We start from the raw sequence: 25,028 nt of genomic DNA on the forward strand, positions 1-25,028 counted from the left end.
TCTATTGTGATCCTGCTTATCATAACCTCAAGAGTCACCTCTGGTTCCCTAGGCAGCATTCCTGGATCACTAGGTCTGATTTTATTACCTTTCCTCCGTGTTCCCATGGCACCCTGGGAAATCTTCCTGAGCCTCTGGTGTATAGAACAGGAGCTATATTATTTGACTTTGTATTTCATGGACCTGAGTGCAGTACTCAGCACATGATAAAAACTTATTAAAAGAGTTTTGAATATTAAAATAATAAAACACAGAATTTGGAATCTCTTTAATACTAGCATGTCCTTTTGTGTAGGTTGTCATTTTTTATTTTCTTTCTTTTTCTTTATATAAACTATCATCAGTCCATGATAGGTTGTCATTTTATGCCATTTTTCTTAAAGCTCTGTGTGAGAAGACATGTTTTAATTAAACTGAAGTTTATATCTCAGGATGTGTTGAGTTTATGTTGATAGGCTATCCTATCACATTTCCAGGCAGTTTATTTAAATGTTATATGATTTCTTTAGTTGTCATTGGAGGGCAGGAGGGTGATAATTTTATATTTAATTGTAACATAGAACATTAATATAGAATATCTTTTGTAATATCTCCAAATGAATTAAAGAAAACCTGCACTGATATGCTTAAAAAATAAGTAACATGGATGCAAGCAGAAGGATAAACATAAATATTTCTTCCCTGTGTAAATTTTTCCCTAATTGTTTTCTTTTCTAGGTTCAACAGATAGATCGTGTGGTAGAAGTTGTAGAGGAAACAATTAAAGGTAATTATTGACAGTGAGAAGAGCACATGTATATATTTTCTGAACTACATTATAAAAATTCTCAACACTGAGCATCTTTATAAATAAAGTTACCGTTTTAGATATAAAATCATAAAATTTTTTCCTTGGCTTCATGCATTCACTAATCTTATATTGGAGGCAGGAACTCGATGTTTGTTTGGCTTATAAATAAATCAGATCATGGTTAGGTTTTTTTTAAAATCTATATTTTTATATAAAATGGATTTAGTTTGAATCTCAGAAGAAAGAATTTAATCAATTTTAAAATAAGGAAATTTTTTGTTTGCACATTTTCACAATACATAATTTGTAGTTCTATTTTTTAAAAGTACTTTTAAAAGTAATATTTAATTTTGATATTCTTCAAGGTATAATTTTTGTAGTTACACTTGAAACTAGAATTTTGCTTAGGTATTTCATTAGCCAATCTCAAACAGATTCTTATTGAAGTCATTGAGAAATAAACCATCCTCAATTTTGTGGTTTAACATTAGATATTTATAGGCTATTTTTCCTGTGTTAGATTAGCACAAATAAAAACCAGTATCATGACATTGAAATAATATGTGAATTGAAAATCTCACTTAAAATTGCTCTTTTGTTATGCATGAGAAGTTTATGTTTTTAAAAAACAAATAGACTACATCTACCCAATTGAAAATTTTAACTCTATACTTTTCCTGCTGGCTTGTGTCTATTACCTTTCACATGCTTTTATTCATTATTTTTGAATCTTTGATCTATACTAAGGATTGATTATCACAGAATATGAGAATGAGACTATGCCTTAATCTTCTTTTGAAATTCCAAAATAAAATGAAATATCAGCATTAAAATTTATAGGAATGATTTTGAATGTTTTTTCAAACTATACTTCAACCTCATCTTGGAGAATCTAGAAGTACTAACATTTATTGTGTACTTAGACTGTGACAGGCACTAGGCTAAGCACTTCAAGTGGGTTAAGTCAAGTGGGTATAGATATTTTTCTCATTTTGCATATAAGGAGGTTGAGACACAAGGGGATACAGCTAATAAGTTGCACAGCTGGAATTTGGATCCATGTAGTCTGGTGCCAAAGCCTGTACTTTTGCATTATACTATGACTCACACTATATTATGATTTCTCTGTTCTCTCACAGTCGAGATTCACTGCCTTAATGATTGATTGTGCTTCTTAAGCAGTGCTTCATGATGCTTCAGGGTATTGTTGCCTTCTTCATCTTGTGTTTTGAGTAACATACTGGCCACCCAATTTTTTAAAAAAATTAAAGGTAATGAATATAACATTGGAGAAAATCTAGGCAGCCTTAGGTATGATGATGACTTTTTAGATACAGTTTCAAGAATATTATCTTTGAAAGTAATAATTGATAAGTTGGGATCTCATTAAAATGAACAGCTTTGGCTCATAAGACTATGTCAAGAGAATGAGAAGACAAGCCATAGAGTGGGAGAAAATATTTGTGAAAGATATCTGATAAAGGACGATTATCCAAAATGCATGAAAAACTCTTAAAATTCAAAAATGAAAAACCCTCCTAAAAAATAGGCAGAAGACCTGAAAGCTTCACCCAAGAAGATGCACAGATGGCAAATAAGCATATAAAAAGATGTTCAGCATCGTATGTCATTAGTGAATTGCAAATGAAAGCAACAATAACATACAACTATGTACTTAGTACAATACCCAAAATCCAAAACATCGACACCACCAAATTCTGGCAAGGATGTGGAACAACAGGAACTCTCATTCATTGCTGGTGGGAATGCAGAATGGTACAGCCACTTTGGAAAACAGCTCCATAGCTTCTAACCAAACTAAACATAGCCTTACCAAATAGTACAGCAATTGTGCTCCCCGATATTCATCCAAATGAGTTGAAAACTTACGTCTACATAAACACCTACACATAATGTTTTAGTAGCTTGATTCGTAATTGCGAAAACTTAGAAGCAACAAAGTCCTTCAGTAAATGAATAGGTAAATACACTGTAGTACATCCAGACGATGGAATATTATTCAGCAGTAAAAAAAAAGCTATGAAGCCACAAAAACACATAGGGAGACTTTAAATGCATATTATGAAACAAAAAGCCATTCTGAGAAGGTTACACACTGTAAGATATTGTGGAAAAGTAAAATATGGAGACAATAAAAGGATCAGTGATTGCCAGAGGTTAGTGGGTAGGGAAGGGAGATAGAGTACAGAAGATAGTTAAGACAATGATGCAATTCTGTATGATACTGTAAATGGCAAATGCATGTCATTATACATTTATCTAAACCCTTAGAATGCAGAACACCAAGAATGAACCTTAATGTAAACTGTGGACTCTGGGTGGTAATGGTGTGTCAGTGCAGGTTCATTGATTGGAACAAATGTGCCACTGTGGTGCAGGATGTTGATTGTGGGAGAGGCTGTGTGTGTTTCCGTGGGGAGGAGCAGTGGTACGTGGAAACTGTTCTTCTGCTCAATTTTGCTGTGAATCTAAAACTGCTCCAAAAAATAAAATCTATTAAAAAAATTAATGATAGTCAACAGTGTACTTAGGAGTTTCCCAAATGGCTTGGAGAGAGATAATTTCTATAGGAAATCATAGAAAACCTGTCACCCACAGGCTAGGTTAATTAGGGATGGCTTCTTAGGAGTTTTTACTGGAGTGAATTTATTGGCGAGGCTGTGTTTGGATTTAGTTGTGAGAGTGAGGTGAAGATGGATGAAGTCGGTGGGGATGTTCATTGGTGGATTTGGTTTGAGGATAGGAAGGCTGATGAATTAAGTCTTAGTAATGCAACAGGTGAAATTTTGAGATGGATGGAATAATTTTGAGTTGTTGTTAGTTTGCAGATAAGCCAAGCTAGGAAGGAGTTAAGTGACTCATCTGAGATCTCTTGGTTAATGGAGAACTGTGCCTACCAGTCAATACCTGTTCTTCACTTTCTATTTCTACTGCTAATACTTCATTTAGACAGCATATATTAGTGAAATAATTTCATTTTTTGGCAGTTAACCAGTTGTTGGTTGTCTTTCAGCAAATTATTTTTCTGAGGCTCAGTTTTCTCATCATAAAATGGAGAGGATTGAATAAATAAGACTTTTGAGGTACCCAGAATATATTAGAAGATCAGTTCATGTTAATGTTTACCTCTTAATACCTGGACTGTTGGTATAATCTAACTGATCTTTGCCATCAGTGACTCTCCTTCCAATCTGACTACATACACTGCTACCATTAACCTGGGATTATTTTACTGTCCTGCCTGTACGCCCTCACTGTTTGCCTGTTATTCGCCAGATTAATTTGGGACCTCTTAGCATGATCTTAATTGCCTTTTACTCCATTCTGCCATTTTCACTTTTTCTTTCATTAAGGCCATACTTATTCCCTTTGCTTCAGCCAACGGTGCTATTTGATGTTTCTTGTATGTTATTTTCAGTTTGCTTTACATTCATTTTATGGTCCTCCACAGAAGTGGGTATCTTCTGTTTGACCCTTCACATCCGCTCTGCATCTTGATCTGTGTCCATGGAGGCTGACCTGTATGGATTGCATCAGTAGCATTCATGCCATTTGGTGTCCAGTTGGATTCAGCCAATTGGAGGTTGGAGGGTATGACAAGAGAGAAAGATGGAATATTCATTCTCTTCTCTCACTCCCTCCATGCTTGTTTTGGGTTGGCTGCTTTCCTTACCTGAAAGCCACCCGCTTGTCTGGCAAACCTCTCTATTCATCTCTTTCTCCAGGTTCATGTAACCTTTTCTCTTCCTTTGCCTCTGGGTTGGAAACAGTGCCCCATTGTTCATTGTCTTAGAGTGTTGCATTGCATTGTCTCTTGTTGGATTTCCTAACCCTGCCCAAACTTTAGTAAATAGTTCCTTTGTGAAAAATCTCTTAAGTTATGCAGTGTGCCATCTGCTATGCTGGTACCCTGATTGATAAGAAGTTAGCTGTGGAGAAGCGATGCTCAATCCAGAAGGGCCAGATGGAATACAGCCTTACAAGAGAATTTTGCTATAACTGTCTTGTTTCCATATTTGATGACTGATGGGCTCTCTTCATATCTCTTCCTTGAAGGGGCTTTGGACATACAGCCTCTGCCACAGCCTGTTTGCATTCTTATTTTAAAATACTTTAATATTTTAAAATAAGGTACATTATTACTGACAGTATTTAAATCTATTGTAATTAACATAAAACCATACAAAGCATGTTTTCATTTGTATCCATCTTGGTTGCATCAAAATGGCAAATTCTAAATTATTCTGAATGAATCCCCGTTGTTTCATTAATAGCCCGAAAATTCTGTCCATTTATAGTTTTTGCTTTAGGAGATAACACATTTTAATGAACTTAGGATCTTTTCCTATATCATTTTGATAATTTAACAAGATATGTAATTGAATCTAAGGGAAGAAATACAATGTCTAAAGGATTCACATTCATTTCTTTCTTTTAAAAATATTCATATGTACTTTAGTCTTGGCTTATATGGTCATTAAAAACATTTTTTTGTGTGAAAGATCCGAAAGGAATAGAAATCTGCATTTCTTCCAAAGTGTATGTGAAGTCCTCTAAACAACAAAAATCATTAAAAATGAGCTCATTTTGTAAAAGGATAGATAGCCTAATTGAATAATGTATGATGAATGCAAGTAAATATTTCCTATTGAAATTAGAAAAAAGTTTTTACCATTAAGTCATAATTCTTCCCCATTCAACCACTGTTAAAAGAGTTCCCTGTTGTTGTTAATGTGTTTGCTGGCATTTTAGTCTAATAAATGTCTCAAATGGTGGTAATTCAGGATTTTTCTAGCCGAATGTGGTATAATCTACAAGATTAATTGATTTTCTGTTTCCCCTGATTTCTGAGTAATTGATGCCATCTTGGATTAGACTGATCTAAATTCCCAGGGTACTATGCCAAAAGCTTTGTTATTTAAGACATTGCTATTAATCTTCGCTTTGTCAGGTTTTGTATTTTGCATGTGGTACTTGTTCAGAGCATGAACTCTTTATAAATTGAGAATGGAAGGCAGAACTGTATCAAGTGTGGTTTATCAGTGTTAATGACTGAGTAATCGCCCTGCAGAATCCACTGCAGATTTATTTGAGGATGTTTTCCTAACTTAATGATTAAGTGATTGAGCTTGAATATGTAGCATGGTACATCTGGGACCATATTGGACCACAAAAGCACACCTGTTTCTTCAGTATTTGCTTTTTAATATAATAATTTTTATTGATTTTTTAATACAGGCTTTGAAAGGGCACTTTTATGCATTCTCTTCTTATGTGTAATCTCTGATACAGTTACTCTTGTCTGGATATAGTGGAAAAGTTTGCGTGTCAGTTTTATATGTTAGGAATACTTTCCAGTGTTACTGGTGTACATAAATAGGTGGTAACTTCCAACTTTTGGTAACACAAAGAGCCAGGAATTTATTATTATTATTTGTTTAGTTTTTTGCAGTGAGCCTGTTTAAGTTTATGCACCATGTGAATAGGTGATTACAATTTGCTAACCGTTGTGTTTTTCCACCATCTTTAATGAAATTTATGTCATTTGATATCTTCTTTCCTTTCTGTTCCTTCCTTTAGTTCCCCCAAATTAATAAGATTTCTAGCTTTACTTGTCTTCTGTATGCCTACATACATTATTTCTAGAATGAGCTTCTTTTTATTCATTGGGTCTCTTTTAGGTAGCATTTTTCAAATCATAATATTTTTAACAACAAAAACAGGCAAATTTCTTTGTGATCCCAAACAGGAAAATTTTACCATAGGACTTGTAGTTGATTTTTTATATCACTTCATTGTATACTTTGGTTTGAAATAGTGGCTGGGAAAGACTTTCTATTAGAGAAACCAGCATATCATGTCTTGTCTCTATTTCTGTGACTTTATAACTTTATTAGCCAAATTATTATATTAGTGCTGTTTCCAGCCATATGCATAATGACCAGAAGCAGTGTTATCTGTCTACTGCCAAATATGTAATGGATGCTCTAGAAAAATTCTTCTTTAAACATTGTAAATAGTCATTTTTACTGTTTTCTTTTTTAAATGAAAGTACTTAAGTAACTATAAGTTTGTCTAATATTTTTCAGTCATTAAAGCTTTTAAATTGCAAATGAATATTTTAACATTTCTCTCAGGTAGATTCTGCTGCTTTATGATGGCTTTTGAATTGCTTTGTGTGTATTTTTGGTTTGTCTTACATTTAATTATAATGCTTTAGTGTGTTCATCGCTTATGTTTCCATTTTTGCTCAAAGATACATTTTTTAATGATTTGAAGCCATCTTTTATTAATGGAATTTATTTATATGAAGACGTGAGCATTTCTCTAACTTTTGATTTCTTCATTTTCAGGTTGGAGGGGCATAGTGTTAAATAGTTTAATAGTCTTATTGATAGTTTTTAGATAACACACTGTCATCATTGGTTCCCTGGATTTGGTTGTTGTAAACAAGGAAATGAAATTCCTTTAGGCTTGAACCTCAAAGGCTTCCCATGCTCCAAGCCTTCTGTTAATAGTCTCACTAAACTGGTAAAGTAGCCCCATCTTTCCTTGTGTAAGTATAAGGACTTGCCTATTGTTAAATTGGGCTGACACGTTAACTCTTGTAAATCTGAGAGTATCTTGACAGATTACATGAAAGTGGGACTACAAGTATTGTTAATTCTTTAAAAATGTATTATTGTCTAAACTTTTGGGAAAACTGTTAATGTAAACCAGTTTATGTTTAAACATCTTGGCTTTTAATTCTATATATTATTTGTTTTCAGGTATTAGGTATTTTCAGATATGACAACTTCTGGGTCCCAAAGTTCTAATTTCACAATCATATTAATTTTTATTAATCAATATAAAACATCAGGCCTAGAAAAATTTATGTTATACCTAAACTTTATACTATTTACTCGAATAGGAGTTATTTAATAAAAAACACCAAGTATATCAATTATATTTTGATCGATTTTGATTATATATTCCTACAAAACATGTTCACTTAATGTATATATTTTTAAGAGCTTTAATATACTTTGAAAAAAGAATTTTTTCATATGAGTTTGTTATAATTAACTTTTAAGAGAATTGGCATTTGGTACACCACTTTTCTATGCTGTACATGTGCTTTATTATGTGACTGGAGAAATTTTATTCTTCATTTGGAGAATCTACTATCTTTAACTAGTAATATGTAGTGAGAATAGATGAGACTATGAACTTAGAGTATAAAAATACTGGCAGCTTCATTGTGCATTTTTCTTTTTTTGGGACAGAGTCTAGCTCTGTTGCCCTGGGTAGAGTGCAGTGGTGTCATCACAGCTCACTGTAACCTCAAATTCATGGGCTCAAGTGATTCTTTTGCCTCAGCCTCCTGAGTCGAGTAGTCATCACGCCCAACTAATTTTTCTGTTTTTGGTAGAGACAGGGTCTGGCTGTTGCTCAGGCTGGTCTTGAACTCCTGAGCTCAAGCAATCCTCCTGCCTCGGCCTCCCAAAGTGCTAGAATTACAGCACCTGGTGCATTTTTCAAATAGGAGGTGAAGTTGTAGGTTAATTGTGGCATTTTCTGTTTTGCTTTGACTATTCTTAACACAATAGTAAATTGTATTGATAATTCTCCTTTAGTACTTTATAGCTGAGTTCCCTAAAAATAGAAATACATAGTGGAAACCAGGTCATGTTAGAAATATATTATTTAAAGCATTGATAGAGAAATGTAAGTGAAAATTATGATCTTCAAAAAATTTTTTAAAAAGATTTTATTGTCAGGGAAATAATTTATTATATCAACAGCCACAGGGGGAAAAAAACTGCAACAGAATAATTTTACAGCTGAAATGTGGGGAGACAAGAAATTTAAATCTGATTTTCTCTTTTACTTGAACTATTTCATTTGACAATTAGAATAATTTACTTAATCAGTTATGACCTTTCTTTAATGATGTAATGAACCTTTCTTTAGAAAACCTAATATTGATATTAATTGGCATAGTGTAAGAACGTTCAATTGATTTTAACATTTTTTAATCTAATATTTGGTAATTTGCACATTTTTTCTTTTAAAAGTTCATTTCATAACACACTGCAAAGCATGCAGCAGATAGATAGGAATGACTTCTGAGACTGAGAGAATAAATATCAATTTCATTTACTTAGTTTGAAGGGGAAAAACTCATTTGCAGAGCCTCCAGTGAGGGTATCAGTTCTGGATGGATTTTAGGTAGAAGTTTATCTCAGTACTACCATTTTATAACAAAGTATACATTTTATTGAGCGATAAAGAAATAGTAATTGAAATGTCCTTATAAAGGATGGTTTCTAGCACATTAAATCTTTATTGTAACTCTGAAAATTCACGTGCACCATTTCTTTAATCTGCACTGAAAAGTCAGCTGCTGTGAGGGGCAAGAGTCTTGGATTGAGACTCTGAACAGCTATGTTGAAAAGCTTGTTTCTACTACTAACAATGTCACCTTTTTAAAATTTTTTTTTTAATTTTTAATTATCATGAGTACAAAGTAGTTGTAACAATGTTATCTTTAACAGTCCATTCCATCTCACTGGTTCTCAGTTTCCTGAGTTGGGAATTGTATGACATGGAAGGTCCTTTCCACTCTGAAATTCTTGGAGTGTAGGAGTCTATAATACAAAATTGAGTTTCAGTGTCTGTCATTAGAACGAGATGTTGACATTTTAGACAGTGATCTCCAGCAAAAGTTATTAGAATGTGACTAGCCTTTTTCTAGCATCCCAATCTCTACATGTCAGATTTTATTTTTTCTTTCCTTATGCCTTCCTACTTAGAAAATGAAGCTGAAGTTGTTTGAGGCAGACATACCCTGTGTTTCTCTTTGGTGTATCTCTGCATTGTCTAGTGAAGAGTGTCTTGAGTAAAGCCCAGTTTGTGGACTCTTTCAGTTTTATATTGCAGTTTTGAGCAGTGATAGGCAGTGTACTTCCCTGTGTTACTCAAGAATTTTGTGTGTCTTTGAAACAACTTTCATTTCTACCCAGAGGGATGTTTATTTTCAGGATTTGAGGCAGGTAGTTTTAATCTTGGTGGATGCCTTTGGGTTGCTGAGGGAAAATTTTGTGAGAATTTAATGTAAGGTAAGAAATACCAGCTGGAGTAGTGATTCTCAAGGGTGTTTGCTGGGAGGGGGATGGTGGCTGAACAGGACCCTAGGCAGAGAAGGGAGATGACAGGCTGGTTGATCGGAACCTGGGGAAGCTGGGGGCTGGAGATTCTGCCCTGCTGCCCCTCACCTAGATTCATGGCCATGGTGATCCACTGTTATGGCTGGGTGAGGGTCACACCACTCAGGTGTCCCCAGGCAGAAAAACAGCCATGATACTGCAGTGTGCGGCTTTCTGGGCACAGGTGCTTAGACTTACCCAGGACCATGTGCAGTTCCAGGTTCACGCCTGTGCCTTCTTCCCCTTCCCTCGCGTTCAGGAAAGTGTATCACAGTACAAGTGAGTGATTTCAGAGGGATGACCTTGAATCTAATTTATACATTTAACAAGTCGTTTACAAACTTGGTTATCATTGTCAATGCAATTTATTTATGACCTATTTTCTAGTCCTCCACAGCTTTCGAAAAAAATGGGGTTTTACTTAAACTTCTAATGTTTTTTAAAAGTTTTGAAAACCTCCTTGCCGCCTTTGAGAATCGTCATTAGCACTGTAGGTCTCGATAGGAGTATAGTTGCATTAATTATAGTAGCAATTGTAATTAACTTCTGTCCAGCTCTTTGTAGCTTACTCTTTTCATATATGTTAATTCATTTATACTCCACAGGAAGCCTGGCATTACTGATTATGCAGCCCAGCAGCAGTGTACTATAATTTGAAACCTAGTCCTCTTGTCCCAAATACCCTGTTCCTTTCAGTCTGTGTAGCTGTTTATATAGAAAGGAGGGGGATGAGAAAGTGAGGCCCATTTATTATCTCCTTTCCTCGTGTCTGGCCTTTAAGATCGGTGCTCACTTTTTTTCTAGTTACCTTTAGATCCTCTCTCATATATTTCATTCCTTCGTGTGTCTCGTTTCCTCTTTGATCTCTTTTTCACTCTTCCCTTTCTGTTTCATTTGATATTTTGTGCCAATACAAAAACTTTTTTGTAAAGCGTTAATGAAGAGTTGTTAATTTTTAAAAGAAATTCTGAGTAGAATATTTTAGTCTTACTGTGATGTAAAGATGCTTAAATTATAAAACAAGTGAGTAAAAGTATTCCTTATCTGTAAACAATCAATAAGAAAGTAGTCTAACCACAAAAACGCTGATAAAGAGATTCTACAGAGAAAATTCTCTTGAGTGTGTACTTTAAGGATTAGTTTTGAAGGTTTTAATGTGAAACATTTTACAGTTTTTACTGTCATGTGGTAAGTTAGGTTAAGACAATTTTTCCACATTTTTAAGGGTATGTTTTAAATCCTACATTCTAAATCCTAGTTATATATTTAGGCCAGGTGTCACAGCTGTAGTCAGAGTATTTTAATGTAGATAACTTTCAATTTTTCACATTTTATAATCAACACTGTGATTTCTTAAAATTAAATTTTAAAATAATGTTTGATTAGTCTTTTTGTCTAGAACTAAGAATCTCAAGCCCACATAATTTCTACTTCATACATTATATTTAGAAGCATTTTCACTTTGGAAGGTGTGGTTTTTCACTCTGGGGCCCTTTCATGCCAAGTTTTAATAAATCTTTTCAGCAAAATCTGGTTTTAGTGATAGGCTTTTAACTAGATTGGTTTTAAGAAGTGGAAAATGAGCCAAAAGCAGGAATTTTAGCAAAATGTACTGTGAAATAGATATAATCGTATATATAAATTGTATCCTACCTGCTCAGCCTCGCAGACTATAATATCACCTCTCCTTGAAGCCTTTCCTGATTTTCCCTGGGAGAGGTGACAGCTCCCTCATGGTGTCCCTCTGTACTTAAAAACATTGATTAGACCATCTCTGACACTTTATTCCAGTTATTTATTTATGAGTCCGCTTTCCTCAAAATCTTAAATCCCTTTAAGGCAGAACTCAATGTGGTGGTTCAGGATGGAGTGTGCTTTTTGGGTGGGAGGGGTGTATTTAGGGAGTCTTTATGCTATATTTAAATATTGATAAGATAATATTCCATACATCATTTTCTAAGTTCGTACATGGAACTCACATGGCAGTTAGCGTGTTAAAGCTCCAGATCCTCCTCCCATTTAGATTGCCTGTAGTACAAGACTGTTCAGCTCCTGATTGGAGATGAAAGGAAAAGCAGTAAGGTCAGGCAAGCATTTTTAAAGATAAACGGATGGGACCAGTCTAGCTTTCTCTGCTTCCCATCTCTTCTGTCACAATTTTTGGTGGCTTGAGTTGAATGATAGCAGGGGGAGACGTGAACTTTTCATTGGTGATCAAAAGTGGGGATCTGAGCTTCAGTTTTAGAAGTGAAACTGGCTTGTAAGTTCTTTATGTCTTGTATTTTCCTATTCTCATTCCCCAGCAGCTTGAGCATCATGTATCATAAGGTCTGTTATCTCTGCTTTCATCACTGGGTACTGTAACTTTGGGAATATAGGTTTGAGCACGAGAAATGGTCATGTTCTTTATTGCTGCCGTGGATGCCTCACATACTGAAACAGAAGCATTCATGGCTTTGCTTTTGTAAATACAAAAGCCTTGGAACCATTTAACAAATTTAGAATTCAGCAGTGTCTATTGTAGCAAGACAGTGAATGATCTGAGGAGTTCGATTAAAAGTTGGTACTAATGTTGAATTATTGATGTAGGACTGCTTTGACTTTTGAATGTTTTGATGTGTACTTGATGGAGATTGTGAAAAGTAAATTGGCACCGCACATCTCCTCCCACTGTCATAAGAAGCATATATGCTAGCAAAAGATACAATTAACATATTAACTGCCATGTGAGTTGTATTTAATTCACACTAGTTTCGAGCCCAGGACTTTGTGAAGCACATGTTGTAATGCTCACATCTCTTCAGCTTGGGAGCCACAAGAACTATTTTTCAAGTTGCATATAATTCACACACAGAAAACAATAAAAAATAAATTTTTCATTAAATTAGAAAGGATTGTTTTCAAAGTTTTTATTGTATTTTTATAATAAAACACAATGGCCCCAAGGAAAAAAATTGTTTTCTAGTGTATCAGTCAATGTGTTAAAACATAAAATAAAATGCTTATTGTAATTTTCCCCCAGAAGGTGTCTCTATTTAAGAAACGTGGATTATCTGTTGTATATATCCTTTGTCTAATATAACTTATTATATTTGCAATAGTGTGCAAATAGAAAAAAAATTGCCTAAGAAAATTCCATTCCAACAAAGTTTTCATCTTTCCGTGTTCTTTTCCATATGTCCCGTCTGTATGTAAATTTCACAATATTATAGGTTTTTTGTGTGTGTAATAGGAGTTTTTTTTTTTTTTTTTTTTTTTTTTGAGACAGAGTCTCACTTTGTTGTCCAGGCTAGAGTGAGTGCCGTGGCGTCAGCCTAGCTCACAGCAACCTCAAACTCCTGGGCTCGAGTGATCCTTCTGCCTCAGCCTCCCGAGTAGCTGGGACTACAGGCATGTGCCACTATGCCCGGCTAATTTTTTATATATATATATCAGTTGGCCAATTAATTTCTTTCTGTTTTTATAGTAGAGACGGGGTCTCGCTCTTGCTCAGGCTGGTTTTGAACTCCTGACCTTGAGCAATCCGCCCGCCTCGGCCTCCCAAGAGCTAGGATTACAGGCGTGAGCCACAGCGCCCGGCCTAATAGGAGTTTTAATATTAAATATTTCTCAAATTCCTAGGGATTTAAACTGTGTACTATGATCTTACCTTAGCCTCTTCCCCAGTCCACTCTCCTACCAGGTAAGGTGTTGAATTCTTCATGTGTTGTTAACTCTGGAAATGTGCCGAGGTAATGTCAGTACCTTAGTAGGCTCTTTTTACTTATACTCTGACTTTTGCTTTGAGTTCTGTCTTTTTGGACAGTTGATTCTTATTCTTTCCTCATTTTAATATCTTTTTTCTAGGTGTCGTTCTAATTAACATTTAAACTCTTCATACTTGCTGAAAGAAATTCTTTAAGTGGCTAAGATTTAGAGCAGAGGTCCTCAAACTTTTTAAACAGGGGGCCTGTTTACTGTCCCTCAGACCGTTGGAGAGTGTGCACTGTGGGCCTTGGATGAGTTGCCTGCTAAGCAGGACAGGCAGCGGTGGCAAAAACACCTGGAGGGCCGGATAAATGTGGTAGGCGGCTCGCATGTGGCCTGTGGGCCATAGTTTGAGGATGCCTGATTTAGAGCTTCAGTTGTAATGATGTGGTGTTTTTGAGTTAATTCTAGCATTACATGTAAAGTTTTCTAACCTAGACTTGTCATCAAGCCGCTTATTCCATTTAACCCAATTTCCTTGTTTTATATTCTTCTTTTAAGATGAAAATATTTCAAGGGAGAGTCACACTTTAGTATGAATATCAGAAAATTCTTTTTTTTTCCTGGAAAGTACCTACATATGAGGATTGATAGTGAATGGAATAGAGACAAACTTTGACTATACTTTTGTTTTTCTTTGTAATTGAGTAGTTAAAAATGCCTGTTAAGGATATCTCAAATCATAAGTCTGAAGCTTTTATGGAAAAAGAGATTAAATTGAACACTCTTGTCTCATATTCTTAAATATTCAAATTGATATGACCAAATTGACTTAAATGAGAATTGATGTCTGTAGTATATTTACTCATTTTTTTCTTTTTGCTTGAATTTTCTGCCAATCTTCTGCCCTCTGCCCCACCATCATGTTGGATTGCTTTACTAGGAAGATTTCCAGCAGGCTGAGCCAGAGCTTGGGTTTCAGACAAGTCTTCTCAATGTGTACTTAACAGAACCGAATTTGTGTGAAGTGAGAGCAGTCAGCAAGAGATCAAGAAAACTTGGCATGAGCCCTCTCTGGTGGTGGTGAAGGTGGGTGGTCACATATTCAGGAAACAATGAATGGCCTTTAAAAATAGGTGGGCTGAATAAAGCATTGAAGAAAAGTCTGGCTGTTTATAAACCCTTTAGAAGAAAAAGAAGTTAAAGGGAAAAAAAAATAAGTAGTAGGAGTCCAAGTTGCCAGATCATTGATATTTCTGTAATATGTAATGATATTCTAAAGCTAATATGTACCACCCACTTTAGCTTGTGCGAATTAAAGGAGGGAAGATTGGTTTGTGTATAGGAGCATAATTTAGTTAATAAATGTGTTTTGTAGGCAGTCATATTTCTATCACACAATTAATATACGTGCTTATGTTCCAGGGGTTAGTTCTTTTCTATTTGTGAATGACCATTATAATTGGCTTCCTGATATGGGCTTTCTAGTATTTATGGGTGGGGTGTTTTCCCTCCGGTCTAGTAATATTCAATGCAGTTAGCACTGTGGGGTTTAGAAAAGATTTTTGCTCTTAAAGATCAATAGGCAACATTGAACATTGATTCAACTAGTATGACAATTATTGTATAAATAATGTACAGTGCTTTGGTTTTTACATGGGTTTTTCAGTATTGTGAATTCAGAAATGTGCACACAACAGTGAATTTTATAAAAAGCTTTTTGGTTCAAAATTTTATAATATGATTTTAACTGGTAACATTCTATAGTGGATTACATCAAGTGTAAAAACCAGCATGGAATCAGTGGTTTGTAGCTGATTTATAAATAACTGCTGAACCTGAAGGCTTAACATTGAATTTGGTTTTAACGGGGTTGAATTTTATGTGACATTGTAAGTAACAACTTAGAGAGATGTTTAATAAAGATGGTTAATAAACCTATGGAGACACATTTGACCATTATTTAGAGGAGATGAAATGTCAATTTACATTTAAAATGGAAAAGATAAAAGATCTCAGAAAAGTACCGTTTGCTTATGTCTCATTCTATATAGATGGCGGTCTTCTTTTTGCATCCCTGTATTAAAATTGCATATCTCTATTTTAATCACTTTACATCTTTATCACCATCTCCTCAGTGCTCTCATGTCATTATCTGTTGATCTGGTCACACTGTGCATCATTCTTCCCCATCTGTTCCTGTTAATACTTCCTCCTTTAATTTCTTACTACATGGGATTGAAATGATGTAAAGTAAAAAAAAAAAACCCTCACTCCTTTTTTCTTTTCAGCTCTGTTGTCCTGGTTTCTTTCTTTTCTCTCTTTCCCTTCACTCCAGCCAAAAGAGTGATTCACAGTAGTCACAAAATAAATCAGTTCTCATTGAGCAACCATTCTTTTTCTACCACAGTGCTAGATATCAGTGGCTAGCAAGAAGGGATCAAAAAAGAAGGAACGTGTCAGTGTGTAATTGTGATCTTTGCTTCATGGTCCCATCAGAAGTGTAACATGTTCATTTTCAGGATAAATTTGCTCCAGAAATTTCTGTTTTACCTTTCACATCTCAACTCCCTCAGCATGTTTCTCTGGACCAGAGTCCTTATTTCCTCGCCTTTTCTTTTCAAAGACATCCTCTCTTTAAGACATCTCATTCAGTTTTTTTCTCTAGTCTGTCAAATTTCAGTTTTAGATGGCAGTAATATTGATAACTGCATGTAAAATTGGTAGTGATTCATAATATGTTTTGATTCTGTCATCTGTGGATTTAAGGAATTAATTTGAAACACCAGTTCTGTGTGAAAGAGGATTTCTAAAAGAGGTAGTATATCACAAATAAAAGTTTTATTCCACTAGTCTATTTTTAAAGAAATCATTGTTCTATGGTTGAATTTTCTTCCTTTCATCTTTGGCCAGATATAACAAGTGACTTTTATGTTATTTCCTACTTTGTCTTTAGTGTGCTATATTTTTCAATTTAAAAAAAACACAGACTATTGTTAGGTCTGCCACTCTTTAATGAATCATTGGATTAGAAAATAACTCATTATATCATCAGACAGAGATATGTTCCTTTATTTGAATGTAGATAGTGAAGATGAATAATTTATCAAATGTTATTAGTGCAGGCTGCATATTACTGGAGTCTCAGCAGGATATAATGAAATTTGTTTCATGCTAGTATGAAAATGGCATGCCTTTGCATAGTTATTATTGAACTTTTGGCATCTCTCAGAGAACTATTATGGTATCATGCCAATCTTGCTCACCTCTTCATTAACTGGACTTTTGGCCGAAGAGTTTAACTTATCTTGAAAATCTGTGGAATCTGTTATGCCAAATGCTTGCTTGACTCTAGCATGTTTCTATGTTAGTGCAGAAATTTTCAGAATGGATGAAGTGCTTAATGTTTCTTATTAAAGTGATTAGTGCAAAAAGGCTATGACTGATGGTTTTATTACTTCTGGTCATGAAAAGCTGTCTATACAGGAGATGCTTAAGCAATATGTCTTTCTGAAATGAGGGGTGATGAAACATGTATATAATTACTTAGAATCTTATATCCATTCTAATTATATGTATTTGAAATTATCTTAATTGGTTTTAAAAAGTTGCATTTCATTTGCTTCTGGCATGATTGCATGAAGAGATCAAATCTTCCCTCCAAAAGCAATGATAAAACTGGACAAATGATCAAAAACAAATTATGTCAGTACTCTGGAAATCCACTCAACACATGCAATAAACTGAGATGTGTGTATTCGTGAAAGCAACTGAGCTTTGGGTACGAACTGTGAATCTGTGGTATTGGTGCTGAGGCTGCTTCCATTTTTCGTCCTCAACTCTGCGCGCAAGGTTGTTCAACCAGGGCAAAGTGGGCTGTGAAAACCAGGAGCTTTGTTGCTTCTCCTGAGGCAGCTCAGTTGTTGTGGAGAACTGTTAGGTACAGTGGAGATTGTGATGGCAAATGACAGGGAAAGAAATTATGCAGATCTACTGGACTGAAGTTGCTGGCCTGTTGGATGTAAGCAGTGGACAGGCGGACTGGCCAGGGGTTTAACAGGGAATTCTGGGAGATGAGGTAGTAATAGGAGGCTTGAGAAGCTCTCTATATACCTATAGTTGACTAGAGGTTGTGCAAACACACAGCTTTATAAGAAATCTAAAGAAAGATCTTCAGGCAGAAAGGAAATGGTACTAAATGGTAACTTGAATTCCAAGGAGCAATGGAAAGTTCTAGAAATGATACTTATATGGGTATATATAAAGTACTCTCTTTATATTTTTACATTTTTTTCTTATTAAAAAACATACAATTATATATAAAACAATAATTATAGCACTGTATTTTTGGCTTTACAGTGGTCCCTCCTTGACCATGGGGGATACGTTCTAAGACCTTCTGAAACCGTAGATAGTACCTAACTCTATATATGCTATGTTTTATCCTGTATATACAGAACTATGATAAAATTTCATTTACAAATTAGGTACAGTATGAGATTAACAATAATAATAACAAAATGGAACAATTGTAACAACATACTGTAAGAAAAGTTATGTGAACAGTCTTTTTCTTTCTCAAAATATCATTATATTTATTAACTTATGAAACTGGAAAGCAAAACCACAGATAAGGGAGGACTACTGTATACTACTAGATATGTTAATATGCATCACAACAATAGCACAAAAGAGGAAGAAGGAAAAGAAATAGTACTGGGACAATTGACTATTCATATGAAAAAAATGAATTTAGGCCCTTACTGTATATTAAATACAAAAAGTAATAAAGTAGATCTTAGACTTAAATATAAGAGCTATATCAATAAAACATTTAGAAGAAAACATAGGAGGTAACTTTGTGGCCTTGGGATGGGGAGAGTTCTTAGATGTGTCTCTAGAACCATGAGCCATAAAAGAAAAAAGTTGATAAATTGAACTTCATTAAATTGAAAAACATTTACTTTTCAAGAGATACCGCCATGAAAGTGAAAATATAAGCCACAGACTGAGGGAAAATATTTATGAATCATATCTGATAAAGGTCCTATAACTGTAACATATAAAGAATTCTTACAACTTAATAAAACATACTCTAATTAAAATATTGGCAAATATTGGAGTAAACATTTCTATTAGTCAGGACTGATATGATGTGTATATAGAAAGAGCTATATTATTAGGAGCTGGCACACGCAGTCATGCAGACTGAGGAGTCCCAAGATCTGCAGTGGACAAGCTGGAGACCTGAGAGAGCTGACATGTAGTTTCAGTCTGAGTCTAGGGCCTGAGGACCAGGAGAGCCAATGGTATGAGTTCTAGTCCATAAGCTGGCGGGCTTGAGACCCAACCAAGAAGAGCCAGTATTTTAGTATGTGTCCAAAGGCCAGAATGGACCAATTTTCTCGTTCATACAGTCAGTCAAGAGGAACTCACTCAGCCTTTTTGTTCTGTTTGGGCTTTCATTTGATTGGATGAGGCCCATTCACATTGGGAGGGCAATCTGCTTCACCCATTCTACCAATTCCTAGATTAATCTCATCCAGAAACACTCGCACAGACCCAGAGTAGTGTTTGTTCAAAATGTCTGCACACCCTATGGCCCCGTCAAGTTCAAATGTAAAGTTAACCATCGCAACATTTTACTGAACAAGAAATACATTTGGCTAATAATCACATGAACATGTGCTAAATATCATTAGTCATTATGGAAATACATATTCAAACACTAATGTACTATTACACACCCATTTAGAATGGCTGTTATTTAAAAAAGCTATGCTGTGTTGGCAAGGATTTGAAGAAGCTCAAAACCTCATACATTGCTGGTGGGAATATAACGTGGTACCACCATTTTGGAAAACATTTCTTAAAAAGTTAAAGTTACCACATGACCCAGCAATTCTATTCCTAGGAATCTATCCAAGAGAAATGAGAATGTATGTCCATACAAAGACTTATATGTGAATGTTGATAGAAGCATTATTATGATAGCTATTACAAAAATTCCAGATGTCTATCAGCTGGTCAGCGGATTAACAAAATGTGCTATGTTTGGTATGGGAATGGAGATGCACTATAATAAGCTTGAGGGAATTTTTGGGGGGTGATGGAAATGTTCAAAAACTGGGTAATTGTGATGATTGCAAAAACTGTTTAAATTTATTTAGAAGCATTGAATTGTACTTTTACAATGGGTGAATTTTATATGCTATGCCTCAGTAAAGTTATACAAATAATGTCTGTTTATAAAGAGCAAATGACATAGTAAATATGGTAAAATAATAATTAGGGAATCTGAAGGGCATGGAAATTCTCTGTACTATCTGAAATTATTTTAAAATTCTATGGCTCTTAGAAGTGGTCTGATTTCCCCTGGTAACATTTTGTAAAAAGAAGTTTAGAAGTTTTGTTTGTTTTTTAAAAAAATCCAGCCCTAAAGTGCCATTTTATCTCAGCTTTTTGATTCTTTACTTCTTTGATTTCTTGTTTGCTTTGCTTTTAGCAGATACTCTGGTTTTGCTTTGTTTTTTTAACTAATTTTTTTCTGCAGTGCAGGCAGGCAGGCCCAGTGCCCAAGTGAACCCTTCCCATGACACATGCATGTCTGGTCTGTGCTAGTGAGCATTCATACCTGCAGAATGATATTTTGAGTATATTTCAGTTTCCCTTTCTCATCTGTACAATATTAAAGTGCAAATATTATAAACAAAGCACTTTTGCCTGTAGGTCTTGAACACAGCTGTTTTTCCTTTTGACAGTATTTTTAGGCTTAAATAATCACATGTTCTCTAGATTGTTTTTTTTTTTTTTTCATCCATAAAAAGAAAAAGTTAAATGCAAGCATTAACACATTTGTTGAAAGCATTAAATTAAAGGGAAGTGTGCGACTCATGCTATTTATGTGCTTGATTTGAAGGTCACTCTGTGAGACTGCTGGGTCAGAAAAAGGATAATGGAAAGCGGTTGGGGGGAGCACGATTGGATTTGCCCAAGATTAGGAAGAATCCACTGATAGAAATCATTTCCATCAATACTGGGTAAGTGTCTCTCAAACTCCCTCATAAAATATTCAGTATATGCCATTTATTCAATTTTTTTTTCCTGAACATGTGACATAGAAAAGTAGTTGAACATTTTCTTGGGGAAAAAATATCATACAAAAGCTCCAAAGCACTTGAATGTAGTTCTTTCTGAAATGTTCCCTTTATGTAAATTACACTTATATTTGCAGCAGGGTTTTATATCTTTGACTAATATTATTATTCTTATTTTTAATAATAAACATGGATTTCATTTTCCAGCTATGCCCTTGGTTAAAATCTTTGAATAAAGAAAATTCTGTGAAATGGTTAACTGACCTGTCATCTTTGAATGTTTTTAGTAGGGTTATGGTAAATGTTGCCCAAGATACTAACCATGCTTTGATTACTAACTATATGAAATGCATATTTTAAAATATTATACTTATTAGTTGTAAACTAAAAAAAGCATCATGACTGAATATTAAGTGCTCTTTTAATTTCCACACCTTAGACTAAAGTCTTTTCTGGTTATAACTCTTACATTTTATACTTTTTAAAATTTGCATTTATTGAATTTGGGTTCTTTAAATTAAAACTCCATTTGAAAAAAAATCACTGTCTTCCTGAAAATTTGATTAGATTAAGGGTTTCTATTCCTTAAATCACAAGGAATGCCTACTTACCCATACAGCCGCCTCTAATTAAATTTAAGCTGTTCTGCTCTTTTTTGACTTGATCTTCCTTCTTATTCTCCTCCTTTTTCTTCACGCTACTTTGCATTGAGAACAGGTGAATTTAACTCCCTTCTCCAGTCTCTGCCTGTCTGTGAGTGAGCACCTTCATTTCCTCCTTAACGATGACACCTGTGTTGTCATTGGTCATCTTTTCTCTAGTCTCACCACATTGGGGTTCATCCTTCATACTGCTGCCAGCGACTGGAGAAGGTTTAAGAAGTCATTTGGTTTTCCCTGAAGAGCCCCAGGGGATGGCATTCACTTCACTTGGTGGGTTTGTTGTGGACCAACGTCTGGCCCTTCAATATTGAAGATTCGGAAACTTGGCCTCATCAAGCACAGAAACTAGCGATTCAATCAGAATTTAACAGTGAGAAGTGTAGTTGTCACTTGGAGTACCTAACATATTCTTTCTTTCTAGCCTGAGCCAAATTATAAACACAAGGCCACAGAGCTGTTTGCTTTCTCTTGTGTCTTAGTTATTCTTTCCCCTTCCTGCAGACATTGTAGTACGTTTTCCCTGCAACTTCTGATTTTCCTATTTAAAATTGCAGAGCTCCTATATTTTCTCTATAACTTCTATTACCATTACAATCTATATTTATTAATATGTTCATTTACATTTTAATTGTCTCTCCTCACTGGCATGCATGCTCCATGAGGGCAGGGACTTTTGATTATTTTACTTATCACTGTATTCTTGGTACACAGAAGAATGTACACGGTAGGATTTAATACATACTTCTTTATTGAATGAATGATTAAGTTATGTAATTTTTAAGTTTCATGGGACTATGGAAAATTCTTTTCACAGTACAGATTACCTTGCCCTGGGACAATAACACTTGGAGTTTGCTAAGCATACTTTCTCCTGAGTAGCCCCCTTTTTTTTTGTATGTGCCAGACTGATCAACCCTCTTTTGGCTGGGCACATTTCTTTAAGATGTTAATATTTCAGGGTCTGTAAAACTCTATTACATTAGGATCCATTTGGTCTTGTCAAGGTGACTTTCCAGTTACTTTTGACCTATATTGAGTGTCTATTTATTTACTGTTTATTTTTCTAGTCCCTACGTACTTCTTCATTTTGCTGCTCCCCACCTCACTCACACCCCAGTATTCAGTCATCTAATCCTGAACTACTTGGAGTTCTCAAACTCCAGGTTCTTCTCTATTTTGACTCTAGGTCCTCCTACAACTGCAGGGTTCCCGGCTCGTCAGTCATTTCCTTGTCGGTGATCCTTCTGTATCCAGCTACATGCTCCTGTCTTTGCTTGGCTGTTTATTTCTCCCTCCAATGTGCATCTACAACATTCCATATTTATCCTGATTATGGCACTTCTCAGACTATGTCCTTTATTTATATCTCCCACGAAATTGTGAGGTCCTGGGGTACTGAAGGTATTTCAGTCATCATTACGTTGTGATCTCTGAGTTCAGTGTTCAGGACAGAGTAAGAACAGTTGTCTCTCAGTGTCCGCAGGGGATTGGTTCCAGGATCTCTTACGGATGCAGAATCTGTGCATGCTCAAGTTCCTTATGTAAAATAGGGTGATATTTGCATATAACCTACTCACATTCTCCTATATACTTTAAATCATCTCTAGATTACTTACAATATCTAATATGATGTAAATGCTAGGTAAAGAGTTAAAATATAGCTTTAAAATTTGTATTTTTTATTTATTTATTTTTTATCTTTTTGAGCTGTGGTTGGTTGAATCTGTGGATGTGGAACCTGTAGACACAGAGGGCTGACTACTCAATAAATATTTGTTGAATAAATGTTTTATTTTAAAGCTATTACAATTTTTGGTTGCTATACATTAATTAAAAATTAATTTTGAAATTATTTTTCAAATATTTATAATTTAAAATTTTCATCCATATAGTCTGAAATTGAGATATGAGTTTCTATCCTTCTCAGACTGCTAATCATTTTCCTGAATCAGCTGCAGCCTTACCATTTAACGCTCCAATGAAAGTATCCTCATGAGTATTTGTCCACAGTAGCATTCTATAACATTTTAGCTTGGATTTCATTTTTTTTTTTTTTACTGCTAGTGGAGCTCACTGCTATTTTTCATTTACTTTTGAATGTTTTAAAATGGTTATACTTATTATTTTTCAGTAGAAAATTATCCTTACCACTAAAATCCTAACACTTTTCAAAGTTTTATTGCTTTCAAATTAAATGTGGAGATAAGCTTCTATAAATTTTCCACTTTTCATTTAGGCAAAGGGTCCCATTTGCAGCAAGTTTTATTATATGTATTAGTAAGTTATTGACATTACCATCAGACTCTGCAGTTTTATGCTTTGTTATATTTCTAACTTATAAAAGGAGTACTTTAGTTTCTTTAGACAAGAATGAATTTGAAAATTTCATATCATGCTAAACTTGGATGAGCACAACAGGATCAAGTATATGTGAATATTTATGTAGAGTTAGAAAAAAAAGTGTCAACCAAGTGGTTGGTGTAATAGGGAGTGAACATGTATGTAAAGGAAAGAAAGGAGGTGAGATTGAAAAGCCCAGTTTTGTCAATGTCCTTGTTTGTGTGATTCCCTTATTTTTTCTAGCAGTGGGAATAGATTTTGGAGACAGAAAGGCAGGGGGTAATGTAGGTGATGAAAGTAAGAAATTGGAGCATGAAGAAAATCTGTGTTTTATTTTGCTTTCTCTGTCACTATTAAAGTCATAATTTTTGACAGTACCTTGACAGTTTCTGTCTCCCAAAGCCAAGAGTTGGATCCTGCTTAGCAGATCTTCTATAAGTTATATCATTTTGTAGATACGCCTATCAGATTATTCCTAGTTTGAAGGTTTTAAATCCTCCCTCGGGCTAAACACATCTTAGAAAATACTATCTGACCCTGTAATACTTTGCTGATGCTTTATCTTTTAACATTTATCTTTTTTTTTTCTTATTCTTTGCCATCAATCAGACATAAAATGGTGGTATATGGGAATCTTTAAGGGGAATCTAATTTTCTTTGAGATTATGTACTTGAATTTATTATCTCTTTTTTAACAGTTTTACTCCACCCTTCCCCCCCCCCATAACATCCTAGCTTTGGGAAAACTAACTTGGATGTTTTCATTTTCTTTTTGTAATATCCAGAAGTTATCACTCTCTATTCCAGTCCTAGATACATAGGCTCTCTATAGATATGTGAATGAATGAATGAATAAATGAAAGAACAAGAATATAAATTTATCTCACGTAAGTGAAGTTGTTTTTTAGAGAAATATAATTGCTACTAATAGCATTTTTGTTAGCTTTCTGATTCTAATGGTTAAAACATAAAAGTATTAAACAGATACATTTGAAAATATAATTATTATGTGCTTATCACATTATGAAGTATTGTGCTGGGCATTATGATACATGCAGAGATAAAGAAATGTTTCCCAAACCACAGGTAACTGTCATGGACTGAAGCTGTAAACATGGAGTTAATCGCAGCTCCTGTGTGGAGAAGATTTGGATCTCATCTGGTCTGTGTTTGGGGGGCGATGCTTTTAGGTCCCTGCATGACTATCTTTCCAGGGTTGAGAGTACTCAGCAGTGACTCC

The 25,028-nt window shown here is 34.8% G+C and overlaps 1 protein-coding gene across 5 annotated transcripts in view; it reads left to right on the forward strand.

The window, feature by feature from the left end:
- The window catches only part of CDKAL1 (CDKAL1 threonylcarbamoyladenosine tRNA methylthiotransferase), a 594,702-nt gene that overhangs the window by 179,475 nt on the left and 390,199 nt on the right, over window positions 1-25,028 (forward strand). For all 5 annotated transcript variants that reach the window (XM_012753511.2, XM_076010495.1, XM_020280124.2 and 2 more), the window contains 2 exons: window positions 718-766; window positions 20,609-20,729. In XM_012753511.2, the coding sequence (XP_012608965.1) occupies window positions 718-766; window positions 20,609-20,729 (170 nt within the window). The remainder of the gene's footprint in view (window positions 1-717; window positions 767-20,608; window positions 20,730-25,028) is intronic.

Source organism: Microcebus murinus, chromosome 15, assembly GCF_040939455.1.
Source record: "Microcebus murinus isolate Inina chromosome 15, M.murinus_Inina_mat1.0, whole genome shotgun sequence".
In the NCBI taxonomy this organism is placed as follows: Eukaryota; Metazoa; Chordata; class Mammalia; order Primates; family Cheirogaleidae; genus Microcebus; species Microcebus murinus.